The following is an 18,469-nucleotide window of genomic DNA, read 5'->3' on the forward strand; positions in this document are numbered from 1 at the left end:
CACTGACGCATGCCACAGCATTGATGAACCTCAAAAACAGTATGCTAACGAGAAGCAGCCAGACACAGGACTGTGGTCATATGACCCTAGTTACATGAAATTGTTCATCCAGACAGAAAGCAATGCAGTGGATTGCCCAGAGCAGGAGGTGGGAGCAGGGATTAACTACAAAACAGTCTCCAGGAAATTCTGGGGGCTGATGTAAAACTAGTTGGTGGTGATGGTTACATAACTCTAAATACATTTAAAATCACTGAGTTATATACTTATATATGAATTTTATCATATGTAAATTATAACTCACCCAAAGTTTACAAAATATATAAATAAGGCTCATGGAAAATGTAAATTAAGAAAAAACCGACTAGCCAGGAGGAAAAATGATGGGCCGCACATACACAGGCCCTCAGGCCCCAGTAACTGTTCTCTGTAACCCTGACTCGGAGTTTCTTGGTAGCCAAGTGACTAGAGAAGTACTGCCCCCTGGAAGGGGAGGCCTACTTAATTTCTTAAGAAATGCTGGGCCAGGTGCCATGGCTCATGCCTGCAATCCCAGCACTTTGGGAGGCCAAGGCAGGAGGACTGCTTGAGCCCAGGAGCTCAAGACCAGCCTGGACAACATGGCAAGATTCCATCTCTACAAAACTTTAAAAAGAAAATGAGACTCCAGCCTGGGCGACAGAGCAAGACTCCGTCTCAAAAAAAAAAAGAAAAGAAAATGAGCTGGGCATGGTAGTGCACACCTGTAGTCCCAGCTACTCAGGAGGCTGAGGTAGGAGGATTGTTTGGGCCCAGGAGGTGGAGGCTGCAGTAAGCTGAGATGGCACTGCTGCACTCCAGCCTGGGTGACAGAGCAAGACCTGTCTCAAAAAAAAAAAAAAAAGCAAAGCTATTCTTAGCTTTCAATTTCAAGAACGATTTCTCAGGTGTGGTCTCACCCAGACACTAGAGAAAAAGTATGAATAGTGTCTTTTAACAGTATCCAAGCCGGGCGAGATGGCTCACACCTGTAATCCCAGCACTTTGGGAAACCGAGGCGGGTGGGTCACCTGGAGCAAACTACTGAGGTCAGGATTTTGAGACCAGCCTGGCCAACATGGTGAAACCCCATCTCTACTAAAATACAAAAATTAGCCAGGTGTGGGGGTACAGGCCGGTAATCCCACCTACTCGGGAGGCTGAGGCATGAGAATAACTTGAACCCGGGAGGTGCAGGTTGCAGTGAACCAAGATCACACCACTGGGCCGGGCGCGGTGGCTCAAGCCTGTAATCCCAGCACTTTGGGAGGCCGAGGCGGGCGGATCACAAGGTCAGGAGATCGAGACCACAGTGAAACCCCGTCTCTACTAAAAATACAAAAAAAATTAGCCGGGCGCGGTGGCGGGCGCCTGTAGTCCCAGCTACTCAAGAGGCTGAGGCAGGAGAATGGCGGGAACCCGGGAGGCGGAGCTTGCAGTGAGCCGAGATCGCGCCACTGCACTCCAGCCTGGGCAACAGCGTGAGACTCCGTCTCAAAAAAAAAAAAAAAAAAAAAAAAAAAAATCACACCACTGCACTGCACTCCAGTCTAGGAGACAGAATGAGACTCTGTCTCAAAAAAAAAAAAAAAAAAAAAGTATCCTATGACAAAAGCAATAATGGGCTCCATAAACTAGTTTCGCTTAATGTTCCTTGATAAAGGCCACAAATATAATACCAGAACGCAGCTCAGAGAAGGCATTTCTGCCGAGGCTAAGAACATGTGACCCAAGCTCGTCGCTTTCCGAATGCCCAGCTGTATTCAAAAATAAATCCTACAATAGTTAGTGAACTGGATGGAGTGCACAGAGGCCTTTGGAAAAATCCTCCATAAATATGATTTATTTCAGTAGATTTGCAATGAGTTGGTAATTATTATGCGAGTGTTTTTTCCCCGGGTGGGGAAAGAGCTGGAGTGTGCCAGGGTTCCGTGTTGCTAATTAAGGGCATATCCCTCTGCAGAGCTATGGGAATGTATGCAAGGGGTGTGTTCCTGAGGAATTCACAGAACTTGATATGCGAAGTCGGAGAGCTGTGAGTTCCAATTCTGCTTATTAAGCAAGAGTTTGGTGTTTTGGGTTTTGTTGTTTTCTCTTGTTTTTAAAAAATCATAGCTGGGTACCGTAGTTCATGCCTATAATCCCAGCACTTTGGGAGGCTGATACGGGAGGATGACTTGAGCCCAGGAGTTAGGGACCAGCCAGAGCTTGGAAGATAAACCTGGCAGCTCCCGAGGCCAGCCCTGCCTCCACTGTGCCAGTGTTCCTCCGGCCCAGGCTGGTGACTCAGGCCAGCGTTGGAAGGCCCACCAGGAGAGGACTCCACCTACCATAGTGTGACCCTGTCTCTACAAAAAATACAAACTTTAAAAATTAGCTGGCTATGGTGGCATGCACCCGTAGTCCCAGCTACTCAGGAGGCTGAGGCGAGAGGATCACTTGAGCCCAGGTGGTTGAGGCTGCAGTGAGCCATGATCGCACCACTGCACTCCAGCCTGGGCGACAAAGCGAGACCTTGTCTCAGAAAAAAAAAAAAAAAAAAATCACATAATTCAAACCTATGTTAAATGACACCTGTCCTTTAGTGATCAAAGAAGCAGAAAGTCCAGGTCCATCTGTGTTCTGGGTGGGCTCGTTCCCTTGTAGAAATGTCCTTCTGTGCCGGCAACAGGATATGGTTGCCATTCAGCTCCTGGCCAGCCTGGGGCATAGGTCAATGTCATGGATTTGTGGCTTTACACTGCTGCAATTTTTCAGTTCTTTGCTAATCTGCATTCGCTTTTGAGCTGTGTAAATTGCAGAAGAGGGAAGTCGTTGTTTGAAATAAGAATGGAACTATTATCAGCAAATACTCTGGGCACGTACTATACAGTTAGCCCTTCACGTGTATTAACAAGTTCATCCTCACAGCCCTGCGAGGTCTTGGGGAGGGCACAAGTACATACATAAATCATGTGGCAGGGAGTCAGGCTTTGGATCAAAGTGGTACTTACACAGACGGCCTCAAACACGTGAAAGACGCTATAAACCGGCAAGACCTGGCTCACCAGGGCAATGACATCTCTGCAGAAGAAATGAGAAAGCATTAAGACAGACGTATCCTTTGAGACCTGTTTATATCCCTTCTATTCCACACCCCACCCCCACAAGAAAAAGCTTTGGAATAGAGGTAGATCCCACACACAAATGTTGTCTGTGTCTGTGGGTCACACCTAAACCTTCAGCAAAGCCCCCACAATTTTGGACTGCCCTTCAGTTAGCCTCTTGTCTGTGGACGGGCACTAAAGGCCTAGGGTGGACAGAGAGAAGTTGGCTTCCTCTCAGTGACAGCCAAGCCTGGGCTCTTCCTACTTCCTTTGGGCCGAGCACTGAGCCAGGCCTGTGAAAAATCTGAGGACAGGCTGGGAACCACTTTGACATTTTCCAAAAGTCAGCATAGAAAACTGATTACCTACTCATCACTGGTAAAAATACGCCCCAGCTGATTTTTCAGGATGCTTATCACGGTGCCCAGGAGCACGGAAATGCCAACTGGAAGAGACAAAAAGTGCAGCAATGACAGCTCCCGCCCTCTGCAACCAGGTGCCTTTTGTCACGGGCCCTGATGTCCCCTGCATCTGAGGCGTTCATTTGGGCTAGACGGTCTTGTAGGAAGGGCAGAGTGGAAGATGCTTCCACTCCAGTGGTTCTCAGAGTGGGCGGCACATAGATCCAGCAGCAACGTCACCCGGGAACTTGCTAGAAACAGATTCTCAGACCCTGCCTCCGACCTACTGAATCAAAGCCTGCTGGTGAGGCCCAGCAATCTGTGACCAGCCCTCTCAGGGATTCCGGCGCAGGCTACAGCCTGAGAACCACTACAGAGAAGCCCGTCTGAGCCTCCCAGTCTCAGAAAGCACAGCCACGATGTCGGAAGACACGAGTGGCTCCTTCTCAAGAGTGGGTTGGCAGCTGCCGGGCTCATGGGGGTGCCGGGAGGGCCAGGCTTGCAAAAGGACTCTGGACAGCTGGAAGGAGAGTGCTGGGCAGGAAGGGCCTTCAAAGAGTCAGGCTTTTCTCTAAGGTAAGTGGTGGAAGCCAGCTGTCTCCACAAGAGTCCCACAGTCACAGCGGCAGGGAAGGCGTGAGTGGGGATGGGGAGAAGGTGGTGGGAGGATCGCTTGCTGCTCAGAGGGAGGCAGCTGTCAGCCTAGCAGCAGAGGCTGGCCTGGGTCGGATGGCAGGTCCAGCAGGCTTGGAAGATAAACCTGGCAGCTCCCAAGGCCAGCCCTGCCTCTACCATACCAGCCTTCCTCTGGCCCGGGCTGGTGACTCAGGCCAATGTTCAGAGGCCTACCAGGAGAGGATTCCACCTACCTATGCAGAGCACGCCCGAGACGGCCGAGCGCTTGGCCTGCACAGTGTCCGCAGCCCCCAGAGCCATCCCCACTCGGACACAGACCCCGATGCTGAGCCCCAAGGGAATCTGGGATCAAAGATAAGAAAGCACTGTCAGTGGGCCCACCCTCCAACCCCTGAAGTCCTGAGCCAGCCTGGGCCAAGAGGGACGGGAGCGGGAAGGCAGGGCAGATCTCAGGCATGCAGCATAAGAAGTATGTCACATTCTTGCTGCTGACAATGAGGCCGGGAGAGCTGGGGCTGGGAGAAGGGTGGGGGTACCCCCCCCATGAGCCAACCAGTCCCACCACCACCTGCGCCCTCAGAGGCAGCACAAGGCAGGCGGGCCTTGCAACCGAAATCACTGTGTTGTCAAAAGCAAATGAGTAAACAGATTTTAAAGAGGCGACTGTGGTCTTAGTCCCGGAAAAGCTCCCTGTAAGAAAAAAAGAGATTTCAGCAGAAACCATTTGTAAAAATAAGAATCTGTAAATTGGTTTTGTAAGGTAGATTGCTGTGACTCCTTTGCTTAACGCTGGGGTCAAGGATAACACGCAGATGCGTACCGGAGTGACGTGAGCTGCGTAAGCAAGATGATGGCTGTGTCACTGTGAGGAGTAGAGGGGAGGTGGGGGCTGTGGTGGAGGAGAGCCCATGGCCCTGGTGGGGACGCTGTCACCCAGCGCTGGCCGACTGCAGGGTGCAGGAATGTGGGCCACTGCTCAATGGAATGTGCCCTTTTTTTTTTTTTTTTTGAGACAGAGTCTCACTCTGTTGCCCAGGCTTGAGTGCAGGGGCATGATCTCGGCTCACTGCAACCTCCACCTCCTGGGTTAAAGCGAATCTCCTGCCTCAGCCTCCCAAGTGGCTGGGACTACAGGCCTGTGCCACCACACCCGGCTAACTTCTTATATTTTTAGTAGAGATGGGGTTTCACCATATTGGCCAGGCTGGTCTTGAACTCCTGGCCTTGTGATCCGCCCCACCTCAGCCTCCCAAAGTACTGGGATTACAGGCACGAGCCACCGCACCCGGCCTGGAATGTGCGTTTTTTAAAGAAAATTCAAAAATAAGATTCTGATGTGAAATCTCCCAATTTTAAAATAATGCTAATTACTTTTTAAAATTCCAACATCTGTGGGTGAAATATCACCCTTGGTGGACAGGTTGTGGGCACCTGTGTGTGAGCCCTGGCGTACGCTGAGCAGGGCCTGGACCTGGTGGGCACGAGAGGCCCAGGGCGGTCCCTTGGGAGACAGAGACAGCCTCAGGTGACAGCCTGCCCCCTCCTATGACACCTCCAGCCGTCAGGTGGGGGATCTGGGGAAGACACCCCTTCAGGAGCCTTACCATGTAGGTCACAGTGGCCACCTCGTAGATGACAGCCTGGGCGGAGAGATCCACCACGCTGAGCAGCCCTGGAGGAGAGGCCTGCCGTAAGCCCAGCCCACAGCCCCAGACACCCAGACCCTGCACCAACAGGACGCTGCTCCGCTTTGGGGACTCGTGCAATTTTTGTTTTTTTTCCTTGAGACAGAGTCTCACTCTGTAGCCCAAGCTGGAGTGTGATGGTGCAATTACAGCTCACTGCAGCCTCCACCTCCTGGCTTAGGTGATCCTCCCACCTCAGGCCCCCAGGTCGCTGAGACTACAGGTGGTGCCATCACACCCAGCTAAGTTTTGTATTTTTTGTAGAAACAGAGTTCCACCATGTTGGCCAGGCTGGTCTCAAACTCCTGGCCTCAAGTGATCCACCCACCTCGGCCTTTCAAAGTGCTGGGATTACCGGCGTGAGTCACTGAGCCCGGCTGATTTTGAAGGGCAGATTGGTAACAGTGACAACAAAAAGACATTCCTGCCTGGCCTTCAACCTGTTAGGAAAATTCTGCCCAGTGCCCCGGAGGCCCCTGCAGGCTTCCCTGTGTGGTCTGTCTTTTCAGATGAACTCAGGGTGGCAGTGTGAGGGAGGAGACAGAGCACGGGACCAGGGTCCGGCAACTCGAGTTCGGTTCTCGGCCCTCCCGCTGATTTTCTATTTGTGGAGTTGCTCTGTTCTTGTGCCCCATTTTCTCATCCACAAATGCGGGGCAGGGCAGGGGTTCTCATGGAGTCCTCACTTCACCGAGTGCTCTAATGAGCACACACAAGGCAGCAGGTGGGAGCCTCATACTGGCAAGCCCGGGCCTCTGCTTACACCCGCAAACCAGCTCAATCTGTCACTCCTCTGTGCCTCGGACACCTCCCACTGGCACCTGCTCCACCTGGCCCGTGCTGGGATTCAGGCACGAAAGGCCCAGGCCTGCCTCCTGGACGCTCACAGCCTAATGGAGAGGCAGACCACAACAGACGGATCAGCCCCGCTGGGCAGTGGTGCTCTCTGGGTCCGTGCCTGAGGGCCTGGCCAGTGAAGTCGGAAGGGGGCTGGTGAGCTGCCATCCTGGGGAGGGGGTTTCTGGGCTGGGTGAGCCGCCCACACGCCATTGCGCCCCCCCATGCTCTCCCACGTACCCATGAGGAAGCTCCCGATCTCATAGGCCCACCACTCAACACAGATCATGAGCATGCTGGGGACAGCCAGGGAGAAGAAGGGGCCCCAGTCCTGCAGGCACTGGCTGGACCAACCTGGAAACAGAGGCCCCGTGAGCTGACATCCTGCCCTGCTTGCCCACCCCATTCCTGCTCCCCACAGCCAGGAGGCCCCTAAACAGCTTTGGCTCTTCCTGCTCTGGGGCTTAGCAGGCCCAGGCACTGCGCGTTTTGTAGAGGGAATGCGGCTGGTCTAGAGCTGGCGTTGGGGCCCGTGGAGGAGGAGGATGCAGGAACAGGGCACCAGGCTCACCTGGCCGGTCCACGGGATGGCCCCAGGGCCCAGGGCGTGGATGTTGGTCCCCACTCCACCCTCAACAGTGTGGGATCTTGAGCAACTACCCACCACTCCGCAGGCTCCATTTCCATCTGAAAACCCCAGACCTTGTATCTGCTCTGCCTCCCTGGGGAGTTTTCAGGGGCGACATGAGATCAAGGATACTGAAGGGAAACACACCGCAGGTGCGCCGGGCAAGCTTGGAAAGGGCTCAGCCAGAGCCCTGCCCCACGTGAGGCCCCAGGGGCCTGCAGAGCTGTTCCTGAAATATCTGGCAAGAGGAGGTCCTTGTTGTATGGGATTGGCTCTCAAGAGGCAGAAAAGCACGGGCAGGCCCCTACACGCCTGGTGTTTCAGCAAATTACTTAACCTCCATCTGTCATAATCTCCTCTTTGTAAGATGGGGCTAATGAGGTGGGGTGAGGTTTAAATGAATTCAGGAATGTCGGGCACCCCACGCACTGCTGAAGCCTAGTATTCCATGGGTGTCACTGCTCTCACCGCCATCCTGAGAGCAGGGGCTGGGCAAGAAAGCTCCCTGGGCCAGGCTTCTGTGAAGCAGGGCTCTGCATCATGACACCTTGGATGGAGGGACTCCGGGCCCTTGGGGCTGGGGAAGCAAAGGGGGAGGAGGGGGCCGTGCAGGGTCCTGCACCTCCTCCAACAGGCTCCACTGCACCCTCTGCCTGCCGACTGCCCTGCCCCAAGGCCTGGGCAGCTGTGCCGCTGGCCTGCTCAGCCTCCCAGAGCAGGCCAGGCCTCCCACCTGCCCATGTCTCCAGGTGCAGCTTCTTCAGCACAATGTAGAGAAGGAGGAAGACGGTCTGTGTGAACTGGGAGATGATGTTGGCATAGGCAGAGCCCCTGGGAAAGGAGAGAGAACAGGGCTGGGACTGATGCCAACTCTGCCACTGCCCTGCCTGAGAGAGAAGTTGCTCTGGCGGCCAACCCGTGTGGGGCAGGCATGGCTCTGCTCTACTCCCATCCTGGGATCAGACTCAACCAGGGCCCACATGCACCTCTGGCCATGGTGGCTCTTCCCAGGCAGCCACAACTACAATGTCCTGGGGGCCACCCTGCCAGTGCCCACTTCGCCTCTGCTGGTGGGCTTGGGCAGGAGTGAAGAGTGGCTGTCCTCTCACCCGATCAGGCCTCAAACTGAGGTCCCCAAGGGACCATCAGGCCCCTCCAACTCCCCATAACCCTCCACTTCAGGATGGCACAGGCAGGGCCAGGATGGTGACTGATCTGTCTCCAGCAGGGGTGGGGAACTCGGTGGGCAGTGTCCCCTGACTAGGCCCCACCAAACCCTGGGCTCACCTGATCCCCAGGTTCAGCACAGAAACCAGGACATAGTTGGCCACACCGTTGACACAGTTGCCCACCACACCACTGAGGACTTGGGGCCAGGTGATCTTCTGAAAATAAATGAAAACTGGCCCTGCTAAGGTGTGAGTGGGATGGATGGAGGATGGACAAACCCAGGGTTTGGAATGGGGACTCCTCCTCCTGCCCCTTCAGCCATCCCTGTTCGGGAGTTGGCAGAGGCGGGGACGCACAGCTTCTCACCTGCCTCTGTGCGGGAGGTCAGGACGTGGCAGGTGGGTTGGAAGCAACCCCTTTCAGAAGCCGGTTCACAGAGGGTGGAGAGAAGGGGAAAGCCCCAGGCCCCCTCCCACTGGGATAGGGCAGTGTGCTGGGAGAAGGGCCTCCCCGCACACCAAATGTACCTGATTTTGCAAATATTTTGCCAGCAGATTGTAAAGAAAAATCACCTGTATGAAGAGCAAGCCCAAACAAATCAACAACAATGACCAAAACCCACCAAATGAGCTTTAACAGACATTCCTTTCCAGGACATAGTACCCTAGATTGGGGCAATGACTTCATCAAAGTATGTCTGGGGCCTCTCAGGTGCGGCCAAAGCCTACCCAGCCACCTGGGCTCGTGCTTGGGCCCGGCCTATGGGAGAGGCCCCCTCAGGGCTCCCTTCTGCCACGGGGGAGACGAGCAGGCGTGCTTTGGCTCTGAGAGAGTACCCTTTGCACACATGCTCATGGTGCGCAGCGCCTGGTAGGCCTTCCGGCTGCTAAGCCAGGCCCCCATCAGCTTAGGAAGGTGAGAAGTGACCCAAGGGCCTGTTCACAGAAGGGGCTACTTTGGCTTTGGCCTTAGAGACAGGATTTGAAGGCGTGACCTCGGACGAGGGAATGGCAGATACTGAGACATGCTGGCCGCGAGCAGCCTATGCTAAGCAGGTTCAAGACCCTACGGGGGCGGCAGGCCCTTCCCTGGCCGGGGAGGACCGCAGGGGAGTGTGCGTGGCAGTGTGTGTGTTGGGGACACTTTATCTACCCTTTCTCTCCTTTCTTAAGGGGAATAGAATGGGCATCAACTGAAACCTAACCCAGGGCCCTGTCCCATTCCTTCCTGTAGCTCTCCACTTCTTTTCAGCATAGTGTACTGATACGAGTACAGAGCTGGAATAGACTGGGTTCGATTCCTGGCTCTGCCTCTTCAGAGATGTGTGATCTTGGGCAAGTTACTTAACCTCATACTTACAGATGAGTTTGTCTCCTCATCTGTAATGGGGATAATAATAGTGCGTGTGTGTACTTAATATACACTTAATATTTTACATACATAAATATTGCAAAGTTAATATTGCAAAGTGCTTACAAAATGATACATGGGACATTTTAAGCATTCCAAGTGTTAGCCACGCCCTATGTTAGTCTTATTAGTCACTATTATTGGTAGTTAACTTTTGCAGCTGCATTTTATGGAAGGGCCTTGGCTTACTGACAAGACACCACAGTGACATCTTTATAGGGCATTTCCCCCGACCCAGCCCCAGTAGTCCTGGTTGACAACATGCCATCACTTTTGTCCGAAAAGCCAAAGTATGGATTATATGGAAGACTCAGAGAAGAGCAGTCCTATAAGGGGGTTTCCATATACCGGAAGAAATCTGTAACCAACTAGGCCCCAAAAAGGTCATGGCACTGGCCTGGCAGAGAGGTGGGCGTGGCTGGGTCTGCTGGGACTGCACGCTGTTCGGGCCTCCCACCTTCACCCTGACCTCTTCCCTGCCCAGCTCCCTTGCCCACAATTCTCAGCCTGGTGCCATGGAGGCTACACTGTCAGAAAGTGAGCTCAGCCTGGTAGGGCCGTCCAGCACACAGAACTGGCAGTCGTAACAGGCATCACCAACCTGCAAGTCAAACAGTGAAGCACTGGGCTGCAGAAGAGGCAATAGAGATCCCCGGGTCGCTGGACATACAGACACTGACCCAGATAGATGCACTGCTGATTCATTTAGTATTTAACAAATCAATGCAGAAGGGAGAGAATATGCAATAAATGGTGTTCAAAACATTTTTAGTTGGATTAATATCTTAAATGTAAAAATAGAAACCCTGGAAGAGTCCAAAAAAGTATAAGCAAATGTGTATATAATCTTGCAGTAGGTTAAGTCTTTTTTTTTTTTTTTTTTGAAACAGAGTTTCACTTTTGTCACCCGGGCTAGAGGGCAGTGACATGATCTCGGCTCACTGCAACCTCCACCTCCCGGAGGTTGAAATGGGATCAATATGTGTATATTGGGTTATAATATGCTTTCTCCCTTTAAAATATGTCATTAGTCTCTTTGTAGGACTGAATAACCTTCCATAATATCAATTCCAAAGGTTATCTGGTACCCATAGTTAGGCCATACTTCTCTTCTGTCAATCATCCTCATGGCCCAGCAGGAAGTCACAGCAGGATAGGGTGGGAAAGCAAAAAGCCAGAATTTAGGAGAATGTGATTCCATGCTCAGCAAACAGGGCACCTACCGGAAGTCCTGGAATGAAAATCATGACATAGTCCTCGGTCAACCTGCAAGAGAGGGAGAAGCTCCAGAGCTGACCAGGCTGTGGCCTGGGGAGACAGGGCCCTCTCCCCTGTGTCCTCCAGGACAGGGTGCTCAGCCGCCGTCCCAGGGTCTCCGCCAGGACTATGAAACCTCAGCATCAGGGACTGCTGCTTCCAGATGCTAAGCAGGTGCCAGGAGGGGCAGCTGAAGCACCCAGACACCCAGGCCTCAGGACCAGGGAACTTCAATTCAGAATAACGTGGTTTGTAAGAAAAAACGGTTATATCTTAAAAAGCAATAATCAAATGAAATGTACATTATATAAATGAATAAGGCATCCCTAAGACAGGGCATCTCTAAATTTCATAATAAACTATAGGATGGGTACAGTAGCTCACGCCTGTAATCCCAGCACTTTGGGAGGCCGAGGCGGTGGATCACAAGGTCAGGAGATAAAACCATCCTGGCCAACATAGTGAAACCCCGTTTCTACTAAAAATACAAAAATTAGCCGGGTGTGGTGGCGCATGCCTGTAGTCCCAGCTACTCAGGAGGCGGAGGCAGGAGAATCACTTGAACCCGAGAGGTGGAGGTTGCAGTGAGTCAAGATCGCACCACTGCACTCCAGCCTGGGCGACAGAGCGAGACTTTGTCTCAAATCATCATCATCATCATCTATAATTCATCAGAAAGTGGTTGTCATCTTTCTCCTTTTTGGAATATGGGAAAACGCACACACTTCATTTCTCCAAAAGCATCTGTAAAGCTCCAACTGTGTCCGGGCACACAAATGCAAATAAAATGCGAATCCCAAATTGTTTCTCGCCTTGCCTCCTTAATTAAAACTGGGCGTTTGTCCGCCACTGTCCCCTGCTGGTCACTGCTGGAGCTGCAGCCGTGGGGAGAATCCCCAAACCAAAGCCTTGAAGGTACCCACAGGCCAAGTGCACTGTGAGCACTGGTGGCCTAGAGAAGCATGGGGTCTGAGGGCTGAGCTGCTTCAGGGTTTCCCTCGGCGGCCTGGGTTTTCCAGGAGCCTCTGGGTCTCTGGCAAGTCCCATCTCCCCAGACGGAGCCCAGCGCACCTGGACACGTCCGGGTCCTGCCTGAAGAGCAGTAGGAGGTGCTGGGTGTTGAGGAAGAGCGCCCAGCAAGGGAGGCAGCAGAGGAGCAGGACCAGCGCGCCCCGCTGCAGGATCACGCCCACGTGCTTCTTGTTGGGGCTGCCGAAGCTCTGCAACACAGCCCGCCCCGCGTCAGCCCTTTCCACTGCCCCGGACATTCCTAAACCCCGCGCGGGGAGCGGACTGTCAGCAGCGCCAGCGGTGTGTGGCGGAGCCTGCGGCCTCTGGTGACTGCAACCTGGCGCCCGCAGCCTGTAACGGCACAGGGGCCTTCCTGAGCCTGGGCCCCCCACTGTCTCCAGTGTTCTTCCAAAGCTCCAAGGAGGACGAAGTCAGGGGGGGCTTCATCATATGTCGCAGAGGGATAAGTGGAGCCAGGACCAAGCCCAGGTCCACCGTGAGGCTAGAACCCCCAGGGAGAAGTGAGGCCTTGCTGCTTTGTGACCCCACGGCCACCTGCGCAGCCCCTGCTGGACTGCAGGCCCCTGCAAGCAGGGAGGTTCCTTCTGTGTCCCCTTGGCCTTTGACACATGCCTGCATGTAGGCAGCCGAACTTAGGAGTGAGGCTGGGGAACTGGTTGTCTTTCTCTACTTGGTGACCTCCTCTGGGGACAAGAGGTCAGAGAACTGTCTCCACCATCTCCACCCCTTTCTCCTGGCCCAGACTCTTTCAAAGGGGAGGGTCTGTTTCCCTGACAGCCTGTGGTCCTTGGAGGTGGGGCAGGGGCAGCTGACCCCAGGGCCCATCACTCCCAGATCACCTGGGTACATCCCTTCCACCTGCCATCTCCATGGCACCTGTGGGATTGGCTCTGCCCTTGCCTAGCTTCCTGCCCAGCTCCGGGAGGCCACCCACCTGAGACATCAAGGTGTCACATGCCGACGACAAACCAACTCCTACAGAAACTCCGCAGACATTGACAAACTGGTGCCACACACAGGAGGAAACAAGAGCTTGTCAGGCGAGGCCTGAAGAGAGGCCCCTGCATCTGGGCTGAGCCGGGGTGGGGAAATGCTGTCCATCAGGCAGCAGTGGCAGAGGTGGCTCTGCTCCGCAGCCTCACGTGCTGTGTGCCCCAGGGCGAGACTGCCTCCATCTCCGGCCCTCAGTTTCCACCTGTGAAGGCGGCTGTCCAGCCACGTGGGCTGTGTCTTCCCATCCCTGACCAGCCACCCAAGACGGGCCCACCCGGGAACCCGGTGGAAAAGCCTGGCGAGAGAATGTCCCTGCTCTGGGCCAAGCTGGGTACTCACGGCCACCGCAAGGGTCACCGATGCCAGCTCCACCTTGCCCAGGTGCCCACAGAACACAGTGCTCACGATGTAGATCATGAAAGTCAGCATCTGGAACAGGAACTGGAGGACAGCGGCCGGGTCAGACCTGGGGCCACAGGTGCCCACACAGCCCAGCCCTGCAAGACAGGCCTCTCCAGCTTTGAGGGCCCCGCACCAGTGCCCCGAGAGGTCACCTACGCCCGGGGAAGCCAGGGCCGGAGGTCGGGTGGCTTGAGCCCAGCTCCCATTCTGTCTTCTGTAGCCACAGTCACCCCTGGCCTCCATGTCCCTTCCCAGAAGGGTCAGTGCACGAGAGACACCCAGAGCAGTGCCTGGTGCCCTGAGCTTGACCCAAGTGTCTGATACTGATACTGCCGTTCCTATTATAACAATAATTTGGTAAGGCCACACAACCCAAAAAAGGAGGAGAATTAAATACACCAAAATCTTAGTAATGGCTATTTCCAAGCACTAGGATTTGAGTTAAACTTCTTTCTTCTTTATAACTTCCATTTTTTTCTGAAAGTTTTACAGGAAGTGCAAATCCATTACTCCTTTTTTTTTTTTTTTTTTTTTTTTTTTTTTTTGAGACGGAGTTTCGCCGTTGTTGCCCAGGCTGGAGTGCAGTGGCGCGATCTCGGCTCGCTGCAACCTACCTGTCCCGGGTTCAAGTGATTCTCCTGCCTCTCTCTCCCGAGTAGCTGGAATTACAGGTGCCCGCCACCATGCCCGGTTAATTTTTGTATGTTTAGTAGAGTCAGGGGTTTCTCCATGTTGGCCAGGCTGGTCTCCAACTCCTGACCTCAGGTGATCCTCCCTCCTCGGCCTCCCAAAGTGCTTAGATAACAGGCATGAGGCACCGCGCCCAGTCCATTACTCTTCGTGGTCAGGAAAAAAAAAAATGTATATAAAACAATTTCCCCTTTGGAAATGAAATGGGCAGCCGGCCCCTTCTTCCCGCCTGCGAAGGTGCTGCAGGTTTCATGCATCTCTGGGCCGCATTTGTCCTGGAGCCATCTTCCAACTCAGGCTTTTGTGGGTTTCCAGCTGAGGCACACCCACCCCTTCTGTGTGGGGGCTGCCTGCTGCTGAGCAATGTCAGGCCCCACTGCCACTGGGGATTGTCCAGGGACAGCCTCCAGGAGCCGTCCTGCTGTCCCCAGACCCTAGACCTGGCAGTCAGCATGAGCAGTTTCTGGAGAAAATGTGAGCACATTTCTGGATCCTGACTGCAAGGCAGACACCCTCAGCCTGTCAGCTTCCTCCACTCCCTGCCTGCCCCCCAGCTCCTCCTCCTTACCAGGGGTCCAGAAAGGGCAAAGAGAGTCCACATCTCAGCCCCAAAGCCTCTGGGAACCAGCCTGCTGAGGGCAGGACAGCAGCCCCCGTGGTCCGGGGGCACTGTGTCCTGGAGGCTGTCCATTCCTGGCCGGGCGCTGGCCACCCTGCACGCCTGAGCGCCCGCACGGCCAGCTTTGTCCAGCGAGTTGTCCCCTGCCTGGGCAACCCGTGTCAGTACAGCTTGGCTAATGAGTAAGGGGCAGGAGGAGGGGCCACCATGGCAACTTGTGGGATGAGCCCTGCCTCCCAGGGCACTGAGGCCCTGCTGCCCAGCCCACTGCCCCAGCCACTGGGGAGGACAGGATAGAGGCCTGGGCTCCTGGGAGTCACCCAGACGGCTGCCTGTTGTGTCTGGTCTCCCAGAGGGACTGGCAGTAAGGCCTCAGCAGGAGAAGGTCCAGGGCTGCTGGCAGTGGCTGTGGGAGGTGTGCTGAGGCCAGGACAGGGCAGCCTGGCTGGGGCAGCTGAGCCACTGGCGTCCTGTACCCAGGTGTGATGGTGCCCACAATGACTCCCATTTTTCAGAGGAATTGGTGGCCTGCCCGAAGTCACAGAGCAGGTAGTGGCAGAGCCTGAACAGCCCCCAGCCCTGCCTTTCCCTGGGAGAGGGCAGCTTCCCAAGAGACAAGGGTGTGGCAAACCCCGTGGCAGTGTGGTCCCTAGCCTTTCTTGCTGGAGGGGCCTGGGCCTGTGCCTGGGGATGGGGATGGCAGTTAGGACATCTTGGCAGAGTCCCAAGCCCCCCACTGCCCGTCACCCCTTTCAGCAGCATATCTGAGAGCTGGGGGTGGCATTGCTTGGGAAAGCAGCTCACTATGCACTCCAGTCATTGTGCCCAGCAAGGCTGTGACTCGGTGTCCCACCAGGGTCCTCCATCACCCTCCCAAACAGCCCTCTCTGCTTTTCCTTGCTTAGATGGCCTGTGACTCCCCCCTCAACCTGCCCCAAGACTGCAGGGCAGTGGGAACCAAGAGAGGCATCTAAGGATTGCACCGGTCACCTAGCCCAGTCCTGGATCAGGCTTTTGGGTGTGGGTTCAGCCCAGGAGAAGTGAGCGAAGGGGCAAGGGGGGCAGGAAGATGGCAGGCAGGCCAGCGGCTGTGGGAGGCCTGAAGATACCCCAAAGGCCCCACTTGGTTCCCATGTCCATCCCTGCATCGGAGGAGTGACCGGTGGGATTCTGAGATGCAGCCCCCAGAGCCACGAGGAGGAAGGAGCAGACCCTGAAGGAGAGGAGGCAAGACAAATACAAAAAAAGGGGTGCATCACACCCATGGGCCACCCCAAACATAGGCACAGCCCCACCCCAGTCAACATGCAGCCTTCTTTTTTGACACAGAATTCTGAAACGCTCCACTGGAAGCACCTGCATCAGGATCACCTCGGAGGTCACGTTCCTGCCCTTGTTCTGATGGCTCCTATCACGGCACTCTCCAACTTGTGCACCAGATAGTACCTTTACCACCTGCCTAGAGGAAAGAAGACATTTGATCACCGTCTTGATTGTGATGATGACACCAAACGGGAGGAAGTACAGGTGAAAGCTACAGCCCCACAGGCCAGGCTATAGTTAGTATGTCTGACTTCCCTCCTCCAACACCTTCACATCCTTCTCACCTTTGGCCAGTTCTCATGGTCAGCCTACATCTTCCAAAAGGGCAGCCGCAAATCCTCCTGTATCCAGGGGACCTGGGCCTGGGGTCTCTGTTATGTGAAACCAGCTGCTTCCAGCTGACAGGGCCTCTGGGGAGAGCAGTCACTTGCTGGCCTTGGCCTGTCACCTCTTGTCACAGCATTGCAGTGAGCCCTGTGGCCAGAAACAATACTTCTTGGGAGCCCGTAGTGATGGAGATGTTCGGGAGCCCACACGTGGAGGTATAGGCAGAAGAGTCCATCTCACTCCAGGTCACTTTTTTTTTTTTTTTTTTGAGACGGAGTCTCGCTCTGTCGCCCAGGCTGGAGTGCACTGGCCGGATCTCGGCTCACTGCAAGCTCCGCCTCCCGGGTTCCCGCCATTCTCCTGCCTCAGCCTCCCGAGTAGCTGGGACTACAGGCGCCGCCACCTCGCCCGGCTAATTTTTTGTATTTTTTTAGTAGAGACGGGGTTTCACCGTGTTAGCCAGGATGGGCTCGACCTCCTGACCTCGTGATCCACCCGTCTCGGCCTCCCAAAGTGCTGGGATTACAGGCTTGAGCCACCGCGCCCGGCTCCAGGTCACTTTTAATGAGGACAGCTGGCTCCGTTGCCCCACCAAGCTGGAATATGTTCAGTGCAGACGCCCCGCCATTAGCTTGGCGACATCAGGCTTTACCCAGAGCTGATTGGCGTTCAGCACTCAGCTGCACAGGACATCTTCCCGAGGGCCAGTCCCAGGCCGAGCATCTCCAAAATCCCTTCTCAGGAACATTCCCAGGATTGTTGTGATAGGAGCCGATGCATTCCCACATTCTCTCTGGGGAGACAGTCCCCTCCCACCTCCTCTCAGAATTTCAATCCCCAGGCCCCAGTGGGTTTGACCCCGGGGAGGAGCAAGGGCGATTACTGACTCCACTGCCATGCGTTGGCCGCCCCAGGCAAAGGGGGTGCAGGCGGAGTGTGGGGTGGGGGGAGCCACCTCCTCCAGGTGTGGAGTGTCAGAGCTCCATGAGTCCTCCATAGTCTCCCGGCAATGCCTTCAGGCCCTCCTTTTGTGGTGGTAACTGTAGACTCAGCAGCACCGCCCTGCAGCCACCTGCAGACTCAGCTCTGAGTTGGGTTTTCCGGGATTCCGCCCTGGAACCTGAGACACTTTGAGCGGAGCTGCAGATGGCCCCTGTGCGCCATCCTGTGGCTGGGAGGGCAGATCTCCGAGACCGCAGCCTCTGCCCTCTCCAGAGCTTCCAATGCTGTCAGGAGCAACACGCCACCCTTCAGTCCTGCATCTTCTGTGGTCCCAGATACTGCACACAAGAGACGGATCAGCAGCTCACTCTTGGGAACAGGGCTGCCAATCCCCTAGAATATGCAAGCAAGTCCCGGCAATGCTGGACCCTTTCCCTTCTCAGCTGATCACTTGTTTCCAAGGCCCTTATTTCCTGAGGCACGTGGCCTATGACATCCTCCTGATGCCAGTTGCTGGGTCAGCCACGGTTCTCTGATGGAAACAGTAGAAACGAACTGGGATCGTGCCAGCAGATGGAGGAAGGGAGGAAGCGGGAGAGGGGATTGTTATTGCCAGGTGATACAGAAGAGGGCTGAGCCGCTGGCCTTGAGAAGGGAGAATCATGCAGCCCCGGACTCTCAGGGTGATTCAGGGAAAGCTGACTCAGCCCCAACACCTTCAGTCCCAGAGACAAATTCCTGGAAGACTGGGGCAAGAGCCAACCTGAACAAGAATGGAGGTGGAAAGGGTGGGAAGGAGGGACGCTGAGAGCTACCTGAAGTGGGGCAGGGGGCCGCCCAGAGGGTGGGATGCTATGAAAGTAAAAACGTGCCTACACATCCTGCCTCATTTATCTATTACTGCACGACCCATGCCCCCCAAAATTGGTGTCTTAAAACCATTATCATCTGTGTCATGAGTCTGCGAGGTGAGTTGGGTGGTCCTTCTGCTTCCCCCTGTCCAGCTGTGTCTG

General features: G+C 54.8%; 1 protein-coding gene across 3 annotated transcripts in view; it reads right to left on the reverse strand.

Moving 5' to 3' along the window:
* Positions 1 to 16,747, reverse strand: part of LOC105493339 (solute carrier family 47 member 2) — a 43,789-nt gene extending 27,042 nt beyond the window's left edge. Inside the window, exons 1-14 of one of the 3 annotated variants that reach the window (XM_011760910.3) lie at positions 16,472 to 16,747; positions 16,221 to 16,323; positions 13,493 to 13,594; positions 13,095 to 13,163; positions 12,200 to 12,348; positions 11,095 to 11,137; positions 8,989 to 9,033; positions 8,579 to 8,676; positions 8,025 to 8,122; positions 6,904 to 7,017; positions 5,746 to 5,813; positions 4,375 to 4,483; positions 3,474 to 3,549; positions 3,012 to 3,081 (exon numbers count right to left, since the gene is read on the reverse strand). In XM_011760910.3, the coding sequence (XP_011759212.2) occupies positions 3,012 to 3,081; positions 3,474 to 3,549; positions 4,375 to 4,483; positions 5,746 to 5,813; positions 6,904 to 7,017; positions 8,025 to 8,122; positions 8,579 to 8,676; positions 8,989 to 9,033; positions 11,095 to 11,137; positions 12,200 to 12,348; positions 13,095 to 13,163; positions 13,493 to 13,594; positions 16,221 to 16,323; positions 16,472 to 16,488 (1,161 nt within the window). In that variant the 5' untranslated portion in view covers positions 16,489 to 16,747. Of the gene's footprint in view, positions 1 to 3,011; positions 3,082 to 3,473; positions 3,550 to 4,374; positions 4,484 to 5,745; positions 5,814 to 6,903; positions 7,018 to 8,024; positions 8,123 to 8,578; positions 8,677 to 8,988; positions 9,034 to 11,094; positions 11,138 to 12,199; positions 12,349 to 13,094; positions 13,164 to 13,492; positions 13,595 to 14,169; positions 14,784 to 14,813; positions 15,231 to 16,220; positions 16,324 to 16,471 lie in introns of those variants that run through there. The other 2 variants (XM_024796421.2, XM_071082502.1) reach the window with 2 other exon arrangements.
* Between the last annotated feature and the right edge of the window lie 1,722 nt (positions 16,748 to 18,469).

The sequence above is a fragment of the Macaca nemestrina genome, chromosome 17, assembly GCF_043159975.1.
Source record: "Macaca nemestrina isolate mMacNem1 chromosome 17, mMacNem.hap1, whole genome shotgun sequence".
Classification (NCBI taxonomy): domain Eukaryota; kingdom Metazoa; phylum Chordata; class Mammalia; order Primates; family Cercopithecidae; genus Macaca; species Macaca nemestrina.